Here is a 12,144-nt window from a genome sequence, read left to right as displayed (position 1 = left end):
ATTTTTTTTAAGGAGTTGCACAAATTGCAGCAGCCAAAAAGAGATATGTACATTTATGTTCATAGGTCTTTTTTATACAGTACTCACTGTGAGGGCATGAAATTAAATGTGATCATAGTTTATAGCTTAATGTGCACAAAATGTATACATTGAAATGCAATAGGCTACGTTCACACTGGCCAGTTAAATGAGACCTGTTCATTTTAGTGGAAAACAGATTTGTGGCAACGTTGCGATATTTGTGATTTTTTCACAAATAACTAACGGAAGCTATATGGTTTAACTACGGGCCAAAGAGAGAGAGTTTAGTTATTGTTTTTCATGATAGTTCATGATAGCCATTCATTTCAAATGGCCACATTTGTATGTGGTCCTAAATCTGATGAGAACAGATCTTTTTCAATACAAATTCAGTCTGAATGGCTGGGCCACATTAACCTGACTTAAGTCTGTATCAGTGAAGCTGCTCATCTCACTATCCCACTGCTGGACTCCACAGCTGAACTTTTCTCTGAAAACAGTAGGCTGTAAATGTGTTGGCTTCGTTGACTTTGCACACCTAAACTTTGCCAGCAACGCAGCCATATTTTCCTCCTCAAACAGAGAGTGTTGCATGTGACGTCGTACCCTCTCAAGCATAAGTTACATTTGATTTGAAATGTGAACAGCCTCACAAACTTTTCTACCCCCCATAAATCTAAATTGATCATGTAAGACCTGCAGTCTGAACATTGCCTAAATCAACCAATCAATCAATCAGTGTGATTGGGACTAATGTGAACATAGCCTGATAACAATGGAATGGTTTCAGAAATTCATAACATAAAATCTTACTTTTGTTCTTCAAATGCAAAAAGGACACATTATGGCAAACTTAGACGGCACAAAATTTACACTTTCTCTTCTCTTCAAGACACAGTTTTTCTCTAACAGTCTTCATGTGTAAAACTGTATTGTAGTTTGGAAGTAAGTAACACTATAGTTTGAGTGCAGCGCTAAATTAGTCGGCCTGTAATTTACCCAACGGCCTGACATCTGCAGCTGAATCACGTGGCTGTAAACAAGAAACAACTGCACCCCAGAGATTCAAACTTAGACCCCCCCCCACCCCGCTTCGTTGCTTTCCACCAATCACTGCAGCAGTTCAGTCTTTTTCGTTGGCGTGGTGGATTCCCCCTCCCCAGAGTCTGATACGTTTATGGGACTGTCCCGTGAGAAGACCTCGGTCGACTCCCTCCAAGTACAGTCCGCCACTGTCTTAAAGGAATGATTGCCGCATTTCGGCCGCACCTTTTGCGATGCATTATTGACTATCTGACGACTGTTTGATGTGGCGATTTTGATTTTTAGGGCAGCATCAACACGATCCACCACAGTGTATGTGCCTATACTGCCATCTTCAAATCCAATAATGATGTTTAATGCCCGCTGGGAGAGGGACAGGGATGTGGGTGTCTTGTACAGAGAGCATGTGCCAATACTTTTACCATCGGCAAGGCGCATCACGATCAAATTAGACACAACCCCAGCCTCATCGTCCTCCTCACAATTTCGGAAACAAATGTAGACGAGATAGCGCCCATCTCGGGACAATTTCTGCCGCCAGATTATCCCCGCGGCATGAACAAGTCTTAGCTTACCACTGTGGAGATCGAGAACGTTGATGTTCTCGTCACCCTTCGAGACAATGCCCAGTTTGCCGTTTGGCGAGATTTGGAAGTCTTCCAGATTTTTGAGAAAGTTAGCCGGCAATTGAACCCGCCTACATATGGACTCATCGGCCACGTTCCAGATGAAGACGGTTTCCGTTGATGTGATGAACACCACGCAGTCTGGGCAGTCTGGAATGAGCTTGAAATTGACAATAGTGATTCCATCATCACATATGAACTTCTTTGAGACACTGCCAGACCACAAGCTGACTGCGAGAAGCTTGTTTTTTGAAGTCCCTACAAGGAAGGTGTTAGCGGTGGTGACTAGTGCACTTTGGAGGGTAACTAAAATGTTGCAAACTTTGTGCCCGGTAGCTAACCTCCAGACTCTCGAGGCGTTTTGCTCACAGAGAGACACCACAAACTGATCGTTGTGGGTGATGAGCAGCTGGGATATCCTCTGTCCATTGATGCGGAATATGTTCTCTCCAGTTGTGGTCTGCCATATGTATTGGCTGGACTTGTCATCGGATGTGACCATGAGATCCCCTGAGGAGGTGAGGACACAGTTCTCCACTATGCCCTCGTGCTTGAAGACTGTCTCGATGAAGCCCGTGCTAAAGTTCCACTTGTGCACAGCCTCGGAGCCGTCCATTGTGAACACATAGTCCTCGCGACCCGTCAACTGCAACGTTTGAATCTTCTTGCCGGTTTTGTCGATGTTGGACATGGCCGTGATAATGTCAATGTCCCAAACTGATAGGACTCCGCTGCTGGCGACAGAGAGGAGCAGATTGTGATGCACGGATTTGATGAGCTTTACAATAGCCCCTGAGATTTCTATGAGGCTAGCCATGCACTGTCCACTGTCCCTCCTCCACACAAAGATGGAGGATGTGTTCTCCATGGATGCCACAATACTCTGCCCATTCTTTGAGAGCACTGCAGCGACAAAGCGCTCCGTTCGTTTGGCTTTGAATTTCTCCACCATCTTCCAAACCTTGGTGTCCAGAACTTCAATACTTCTGGCTTTGCAAATAAGAATGGACTTCTGGTCTTCAGACAGTTCAATGCCCACCACTTCGCTGTCATCTCCTCTGCAGTCGTAATCCTCCATCAGCCGCGGGTTTGTGATCTCTTTGGTATTCCACACTGACAAACTTCCCTCATTGTCAATCATAACCATTTGACTCAAAGTGTCTAGGACCAGAATTGACTTAACAAAGCCTCCAGAAAACTCCGATGTTATAGTGGCCAGCTTGTCGCCATTGCCCAAATGAAAGATGGATGCAGTGTTCAGGTATTGGCCACAAAAGGCATACATTCCATCAGGAGAGCATTGGACACATGTCACCTCATACCAACAGTGGAACTGGTAGAGAGGCCATCCATAGAGCAGATCGATCACATTGACCTCTTTACTGGCCTCCAACCAGGCCAGAGCATGATGTGTGGACAAGGTATAACCATTGATGAAGGCCACTCCCCCAGCAACACCACCGTGTTTCGACCCTTTAATCTCCACCTCAGATAAAAGGCAGGACTTGTGATTATCATAGATTAGCAGCGTGTTTTTGGTTGTTGCAACAACCAGGTACTTTTCGTCAGTTGTTAGCCTGATCCCTAACACAACAGATCGTGCAGTATCGATCTGGCGTAGCAACTGCCTGCTCTCCACGTCCCATGTGCTAACAGACCCATCTTCCAAGGCTACAAGGACTATGTTAGGGGCGAGAGTGGGCAGGATCTCCACTATCTGCATGTAGCTGGAGCAGAGAGGCAGCCTCTCAGGACTGTAGGTGACGTCCATAGAGGAGTGTAGAGGCACTATGGAGCAGTACTTTGGACCATCTTTGTCACACTCCAGGAGGAGATGTCTGAGCTTAGGCAGAGAGGTGACGACTGGGAGGAGCCTTTGCTGGAGCTCCGCGGATAACGACGCAGGGTTCTTAAGCACCTTCACTTTGATACAGCGCAGAGTGGCGGCCAAGAATTTCAGTTCTTTCTCCTGGGAGTAGCTGTAGGCTAAGTCAATGTCAGTTAAGGCCTTGTCAAATTGGCCAATCTTAATCATTGTGTAAAGCCAACTAAAGTTCATGATGACCCCGAACATGAGATCGTCTGTCCTCCCGCTGCGGGTGAGGTGGTAGACCAGCTCTGTCATCTTCCTGTGGTTCACAAAGAAGATGTCCGGCTCCAGCAGGTTGCACTGGAACACCCAGGGCTGCTCAGGTGTCTGCCGATCATAGGAGTACTTATCAGAGGAGGCCTTCTCATGGGACTGTTGATGGTGGGGGTTTTTGTGGTGCGATATGTTCAGAGAAGTGAAGTGGTTGTTGTCGTATGTAAAGATTTTCTTTCTGCCTCCGGCCCAAGCCCCCAGGAAATACTCGGCTAAGAGACTGTGCATTTGGTGGACATCCTCCTCATTACTGAGATAGAGCTTCTGAGCGATGAGGTGTAGGTGCCTGTTAGCCCAGACCATTAGGGTGACGTTTCGCACTTGTCGTTCCACGAGATATCCCTCCAGCTCTTCCTTCAGCTTTGCAACTAAGTCATAGGAAATCCTTAAGGGGTTTTTGAGATAAGTCGCCACTATGACATCCCCCAGCACTATGTTATCGAGGGACAGGATATCCTCCAACTCGACCTCAGTTAACCCTGCTTTGGCCATAGTGATATACCCCAGGGCTCTGAAGACAAATCTCTGGCCTAATTTGTTTTCCACAGAGTAGAAAAGCTGCTCAATGCTTTCATGCACCGTGGAGCACAAGGAGCGGTCATCAACATCTTTGTGAGAGCGCCAGTGGACCACTTCTCTGTAGATGAGATTTACAAACATGGGTAATGTACACTTGGCCAGGGCCTCATTGACATAAATTTGTTGTCCTGAGGTGACTTTTCGTGTAACCCTCAGTAACTGCTGCTTTAATGTTTGACTGCACACTTTACGATCTCTTTGCAACAGTTCAACATAGTTCCTGTCATCATGGATGAGGTTTCTCAGCTTTTGTAAGATGCCGTGTTTATTAGGCAAAGTTGAAACGACAATGCGGACCGTTCTAGGCAAATGTATGGGAAGCCACCACAGTTTTCGGGCTTCATCAGCATCCGATAGTTGCTCGAGGGAATCCAGCACTATAACCAACGGTCTGTGAAATGAGGATTCCCCCAGAAGGTTGATGAAGAGCTCTCTCATCTCCTTGATCTTGTTAGGCAAAAAGTGAATCAGGCAGCGGTAGTTTAATGCAATCTGTTCACAGATGTTCTGCAGCAGGGTGCGCAGGTCTGTAGACGACTGGGAGGAGCCAATGAAGCGAACGATCACCACTGGGTCAGTTTCGGGGCCCATCTCCTTCTGCAGCCACGAGTATGCCTGAGAACAGAAACAGACTCATATTACTATCGCTAAGTTATTAGGCTTAGGTGTCATTGACAATAATGCATTGCTCAATATTTTGTTGGGTCTCCAAAACACAAACATTTTGCAGATATGCAGATATCATCTTGTGGAGTCCAACTGTAGCCCTTTAGTCAATACATTGCAAAACTTATTCCTAAATTATAATTAAAATGGAGAACAAACTTTGATGAGGCACATCTGTTTTTCTTCATAGCAATTATATTCTCAGAAATTCCCTGCAAATAACCAATGCTGCTGTAACGACAGTAGGAATAGTAGATTTATTTCAATGCCTGTCCTTCAGAAAACCTCTCCAGTTCTGTTCAGTCATTTAAACATCCAAGGTTTTAAGTTTTAATGCTCTTAAACAGCCTTGGTATTATTAATAAATGGCAAATTACATAACAAGTTATTTATTTAGTCAGTGTTCCACTTTTAGGACATTGCTTCCATTTCAAACAAAAATGTGCTTCAATAATTGAATGTGATTTCAAAAGACACAGAGGACTTGGCCAGTAGAATATTCATAAAATACACGGCCCAGTCTCAGGCTTGTACCTCATCCAATGTTTTCCCGCTACTTTGATGGGCTAAATGAGCTTTTCAATAACGACTTCCGCAATTTGAACCTCATTAGGCCCGTACCATGTGTCAAACCAGTCACATTCTTCACTCTTCAGACCATACTGTACTGTGCTTTCCTGGAAACATCCCAAGGGGAATACTATTTTCCTCATGCAAGATCGATCAGTATTACTTTTACATGCTTTCAGGTGCATGTAAATATTTAACATCTTGTCCACAGGAGGAAAATGCAAATGGTATTGACTTTACATCAGCACAGTGGTTCGGACTCAATGGCGAAGATTGAATCAGGCAAGGTGTGAATTGCTCCCAACAGACTTGATGACGAGCGCTGATTGCCTCTGATTTTCTCTCTGCATCTATCTATTCACCACTATATGCTCACCATAACACCAATGTGAGGATCCATTTACCTATGACATTCTCACAAAGTAGAGTTGAAAGTAATAACAACAACAGTGTTTTCACGCCAACATAAAAGGAATGCTTTTGTAGGTCTTGATGTGAATACAATCGTGTTTGACATATTGATGTATTGGACCAGTTGTCCAAACCGGACTCAACACTAGGGTAGCAGTACCTCCTCCGGGCAGGACAAATAAGCAGCATGTTTGTAAAAGGCTACGGATGACTCTGAATGTTAGAGACAATGAGAAAATGCTCACCTCTTTGGCGACCTCAGCCATCAGCAGCGTCTTCCCTGTGCAGGGCCCTCCGTACAACACCATGGGGCTCGTCCGGGTCCCTTTAGACGGCATGAGATACTCCTGTATATAATCCAGCGTCTCACTCGGGTATTCATACAGCGCCGCGTAGGTCTTACACAGGGAGAGGTGCTGAAGAATCTCATCGTACACCGAATCAGTCTCTGTGTCAAAGTTCTGCTGTACTGTGGCTTGTATTATATCCACCATGTCCTCGTAGAACTGTTTACAAAGGCCTTCGACGTAGTGGCTCTCGACCTCTTGAGAGTAGCCCAGCTTCATGTCGCAGTGGGTGACGGAGGAGTACACGCGCAGGTTGGAGGCCGCGACCACGGTGGGGATGAACTCGTCTCGCACTTTCAGAAGGCGCTCGTAGGCTTCCTGGTTACGCATGACCCGGTCGGCGCTGACCACGATGTCCATGTACTTGGCCATCTCGGGGAGTTTGGCGAAGCGGTCGAAGTTGGAGATCTTGCGGATGTAGCAGACGCATTTCCTGAGAAAGGCAGGGGTTTGTTTTCCGAGCGCAAAGTCCATTTCATCTTCCAGAGCTGAAATGAAGAGGACAGTGATTCAGTCGACAAAGAATGAATTGCAAAACTTTAATCAGGAATCCCATTCATTTCAGAACATGCTTATTCACCTTAATCTACCCCGCCCACTTTTGCCTCTTTTTGATTGGCACTTCGATTGTATTGACACTCCCGGTCGAGCTTAAAGTCCGTTCATTAAGCGGAGAATGAGGGGAAATGTTCATAAGGAATAAGGTGAACAGATGCACAAAATACAGGATTAGTTGGCTATAAACATACAGAGACTTTTGTGTCTGAAACTGGAGATTTCAAGCTTTCAAACGAGCCCTGCCTGGTCATCCTTAAGAGACTGAATGCAAGTTTATACTCACTACTGCCACCTCTGGTCTTACACGTAACTGCAGTCTCTATAGTAAAGGAACAGGCCACCGTTTTTCCATACTGAGGTATGTTCTTACCTGAGCTTAGACGAGTTGATACGTACCTGTCTGGTCTTTGTGTGTGCCCTCAGTCACGCAAAACGACTAAAGATGTTGTTAGCATTTGGCCTCTCCCAATGTATTCCTATAGCTCCAAATGGAGTGAAGTTAGAAACGACCAAGGTCTTCCACGGGCATGCACAAAGACCAGACAGGTATGTATCAACTTGTCTAAGCTCAGGTAAAATAAGGTATCTCAGTATGAAAAAATGGTGGCCTGGTCCTTTAAACTCGTGCATGACGGCAATTCGGACCCGAAGTAACACCTTTGTGAGTGACAGTGCAGGATTTTAGAGGCAATTGTGATGAACAGGTCTGGGCTCATTCTACACATTAGGACATGGTTGAAACATGTAGGGGGAGGAAAATACTTAGTTTTAACATGTTTAAACTCTGTATTTGTAAATATTCACATCAGAAGTGGAGGCACCTCTAATAAAACTATTATGCGTACATTTCATGATTCAACATCTGTTCACATATACATATTAATAATACTATAATAAAAATAGATTTTTCCATATAAAATGTGTCCATATGGTGGAATAATGACCAAAAAAGAAAAAAAAAATGCCATACTGCCACACTGGCATACTTTGGTCTTTAATCTTGTACTAGTCCTAGTTGTTATGATACATTAGGCCGTAAAGGAAAAAAATTTGCATTTGAGTGAGTCTAACCATGGTAAAATTATAATAGCTTTCTAACAGCGTCAGAGCATCTCTTGTGGGATTTTTCTGGCCAGTATTCACCACAAGTTTTCCAAGCAAGGAACAGAGAAAAGGCTGGCCAAAACAACAGACACCTGAACAACTGCTGAAGAAGTTGAAGTTGGTTGATTAGACGGAAAGTTCGAGGTTGAACTGGCAGAAGGATGTGAAAACTACAAAAAGGTGTTTAACAACCAAAGAGCTACTTTCATGCAAATGTTTTCATCAATCTACAGAAAACACAAGATCAGTTTCTCGCGCAGCTGTCGATGTATCCTGAACTAATTATAGCGTTACAAAATTAACTGAAGGGCCAAATCTAAGGCGCCACCACTGCTGGCGCGTGTGTAGATAACCATCAAAAGGCTGTCGAATCTCGGGCAGCTGAAGTGCCTTTTAGCCTGTGATTAGCCACATTTCTCTCCAGGCTTTAAAAAAAAAAAAAAAAAAGACGAAAACCAAATTGATAAAAATCGCATAAGCCAGCGTCACCGAGCTGTATCATGCACCCCCTCCTCCCCCCGCACCACCGACACAAAGAGGCAGCTGACTGAACCCCCCGCTAGCCTCTCCTGTGTAGTTGTGTGCACAAGGCGGTGGGATAATTAGGCGGGAGAGAGAGCTGGAAAGTTGGGCCTTGCAAAAAAAAAATAAAAAAATGACCCAACTTCCTTTTTATGTTGCTGCAGAGCGCCACTTAAAGCCCAGAGAGCACAATTAAAGTGCATTAAACAAAAGAAGCGCTTCCAATTTGAATCAAATTATACAACTTTAACGGCCATTATGTTCTATGGAGAAGGGTGCTTTGTTTAGATCAAAGCCACAGTCACTCGTACGACTCTTATCTCAAGCAGAAAGTTCATTTTTTTCTATAGCTATAGTATCGAAAAATAATAGCTTATGTTTAAAGTTTGGGCCATGTCTAAAATCTTAAACGACGAGATCAGTGGGGGAGTAAATCTTTCTGCATTTCTCGAGCTTTGACAAATGGATAAAGTGGAATCGGGAAGGGCCTCATACGGGAAAATGACTACGAGGATCACTACTAATTATGAGGCGGATTAGATATAGACAGAGACTACAGTAGGTAATTTTACCTTTGGATTAATTACAACGAAGTGCACACTCTCGCCCATCAATCACTGTCGCAGGGTCACGGTTGATGAGGTGTGCAATGTCGCCATGTTATCGGCTGTATGGGGGCTTGTCTGTGTTCGCATGTTGAGCCTGTGTCTTGATGGGTTTCCTCCGGGCGCTCTGGTTTCCCCCATCAATCCAAAGCATGCACAATAGATGAAATTCCTCCAGCTATATGTAATGCCCTGACCAAGAATGTAGAGCTCAGGATCTGGAGATGCATAACCATGCTCATCAATATCATTTTCTCAGTCCAATTCTTGTAGATATTGACAGAGCCGACAAGGTGCACCCACACATGAGCAGCAATTTTGTAGCTGACCATTCTGCTAAAAGCCTCTGTGCTGCTCACTTCAGTCACAATGATGCGTTGACCTCTCCGTGTCTTCCCATTGTATCACATACTATATATTAGTTCTATCGCAGGTGGAGCAGAGACTAACCGGAGCAGAGGAATTTCTTGGCCTGAACGCTCTTCATGGTCCCCTTTTCCTGAAGCTGCAGCACGGCCGTCCGGAAAATGCACTTGATCTCCTCCGACACCTTCCTCCAGGCCTTGTCGTTCTTGCTTTTGGTCACGTTGCTTGATTCCATCTAACGGGGACAGGAAGAGGAAGAGCCTCAGTCTGTGCTTCAGACACACGTTCAATCCACCTTTACAGACTTCAAGTGGGTCAACAAAAGAAAAAGTTTTAGCTTTACGTTTGGAAATTAAGACTTTTAACATGTCGGCCTCCTCACTAAATGCGAGATTCGTCAGTCTACAAAATTAGGTGTTTCACTGATTATTACACGGCCGTCTGAAAAATGTATTTAACCAGAAACGTAGGCGCAATGGCTGTTTTCACACATTTAAAGATATGGATGGTCAAAACACTTTTCAGATGGCTTCCCTGCTGCACATCAGTAAGCTAAAGAAGCATGTAGTTCTCACTCAGCCAATCAGAAGAGATCACCCTGTATCGCTGATCCCACTATTGTGGCATTTGACCAATCAGCAGAGACCGGTCGTGCTCTCAACTTCATGTTTCCTCTGAAGTCTGAAAAAGACCCAAGTCTGGCTAAATTCATGGTACATTTCTTAACATAACTTGAAAACTAACCATGGTACGTTGATGGAACTCACACATTTTGCTGGTGAATAATTGTGTTAAGTGATGATATATGTGTTGGTTTTTGGAGGATGTAGTGAAATGAGTTGAATTACAGCTTAAAAAAGGCAGGCACCATATTTGATCATACGCCCTGTTCACTTAAATCTAAAGTTAATTCGTTTTGTCCATATTTAGACATGCCTTGTGTTTTACTTACAGTATTTTATTGACAAAAGAACCAATAAACATAAGGACTATGTTTTTATGCACGTAAAGAACAATCACATTATAAAAACTCTTGCCTATGACAGGTGTGGTCATTCAAACATCAATATCGTGGCACATGCTTTAGGAAGTAAAACTCTCCGTAATTAGCACAGTACTCACGGAGTTCTGGTAGTTCTTGAGCAATTGGGCTTTGGGTTTGAGGTAGTAAGCGGGTGGCACTGAGTTCTCGTCCCGGCAGTACCACTCCTCCAGTATGTGTGTGTCGAGCCCCGCCTCCACCGCTGCGTCCAGAATCATCTCGAACTCGGCCGATTCCACCTCCCCCGGCACGCGGATGCTGCCGTACTTCTCCCCCACCAGGCCCTGGAGGAGACGGGGAAGGACGAGGAAGGTTAGAGGAGACTCGTAATCTCCCGGACACTTTAAGAGCTCCATTTTTTGGCTCAGTGGTGCACGGTGAATGGTGCAAGTCAATGGCGTGAGCGGGGCAACTTATTTAAGGCGAGGATTTCAAAGCCCCGCAGTAATAAAGCAATAAAGCACAATAAGAATTCAGCAGCTGACTATAATCTCGAGATTGTGTTACGGCAAACCAACACGGCCGCGGATTAAGAGAGAGAAATATTGCTCCTCAAGTGTTATGTAAGAAGATTTCTGATAGCAGTGTTAAAAATACATGCAAAGGGAAAACTGCTTGTTCCGTGACAGACCATCTGCCCGTATTGTAGTATGAGTTAAACAGTTGTACTGTGTCTGAGGAGCGCCAAAAACAAACAAAGCAAAAGCAAAGTATGAGCTAACAACTCGCCTCCTCTCCAAGGCGTCAATCTAATCTAGCAGCTCAGTGTCCAGATGTGGTTGTGAGTTTACTTAAGAATCGTACTATAGTTTTTGCGTATTACTTTGAAAGATATAATGTAATACTTTCAACTTGACACGGTAGTGCTTGTGCTTCACAGCTAGAAGGTCCCCGGGTACAAATCCCACCTCGACCGGGCCTTTCTGTGTGGAGTTTGCATGTTCTCCCTGTGTCTGCGTAGGTTTCCTCCGGGTACGTCCTGTTTCTCCTACCACTAAAAACATGTACAATAGGTTCCCCTCTGGAGCCAGGACTCCCCTGTAAAAGAGATTCTTCATCTCAGTGGGACTTTCCTGGTTAAATAAAGGTTAAATTAAAAAAAAACTTGGCTGTATTTTGCCCAGTTTATTGTGAACACTCCAGACCAGAAGGTGGTGCTGTGCAGATGTAGGGTCAATAACACTGACACATCACAAGGAAGAACCCCCGCGTTAACCCATTGCGTTTTCTCCAGATCAGCTTTACCCAAATCTAAAAGCTTATATATAGGCCAGAGTAGCGCCTGATTTGAAAGCTAAGACCTACAAAACTCATCGAAACTGATCTTTTACGTTGCTAATGTTGCAGCGTTTGTCGTCACTTTTTTGAAATGTTTTCACCACTTTTTTGTCGCCGTTTTGATGCGTTTTCATAACTTTTCTGTTGCTCTTTTGTGGCTTTTTTCATCACCTTTTTGGTCACTGTTTTGTTGCATTTTCATCCTTGTTTTCATCTTATTTTTTATTTCTGTTTTGACACTGAAAATGTGCTTGGTGGGGGT

At 44.4% G+C, this 12,144-nt stretch overlaps 1 protein-coding gene across 5 annotated transcripts in view; it reads right to left on the bottom strand.

Annotated features, from left to right (window-relative positions):
* Nucleotides 1-642: 642 nt before the first annotated feature.
* The window catches only part of nwd2 (NACHT and WD repeat domain containing 2), a 50,924-nt gene continuing 39,422 nt past the window's right edge, over nt 643-12,144 (bottom strand). For all 5 annotated transcript variants that reach the window (XM_079579826.1, XM_079579825.1, XM_079579824.1 and 2 more), the window contains exons 5-8: nt 10,685-10,888; nt 9,647-9,797; nt 6,306-6,895; nt 643-5,028 (exon numbers count right to left, since the gene is read on the bottom strand). In XM_079579826.1, coding sequence (XP_079435952.1) covers nt 1,132-5,028; nt 6,306-6,895; nt 9,647-9,797; nt 10,685-10,888 — 4,842 coding nt within the window. In that variant the 3' untranslated portion in view covers nt 643-1,131. The remainder of the gene's footprint in view (nt 5,029-6,305; nt 6,896-9,646; nt 9,798-10,684; nt 10,889-12,144) is intronic.

This window comes from Gobius niger (assembly GCF_951799975.1).
Source record: "Gobius niger genome assembly, chromosome: 21".
Taxonomy (NCBI): domain Eukaryota; kingdom Metazoa; phylum Chordata; class Actinopteri; order Gobiiformes; family Gobiidae; genus Gobius; species Gobius niger.
Note: the sequence above shows the minus strand (reverse complement) of the source record. Positions and strands in the feature narration are given on the sequence as shown.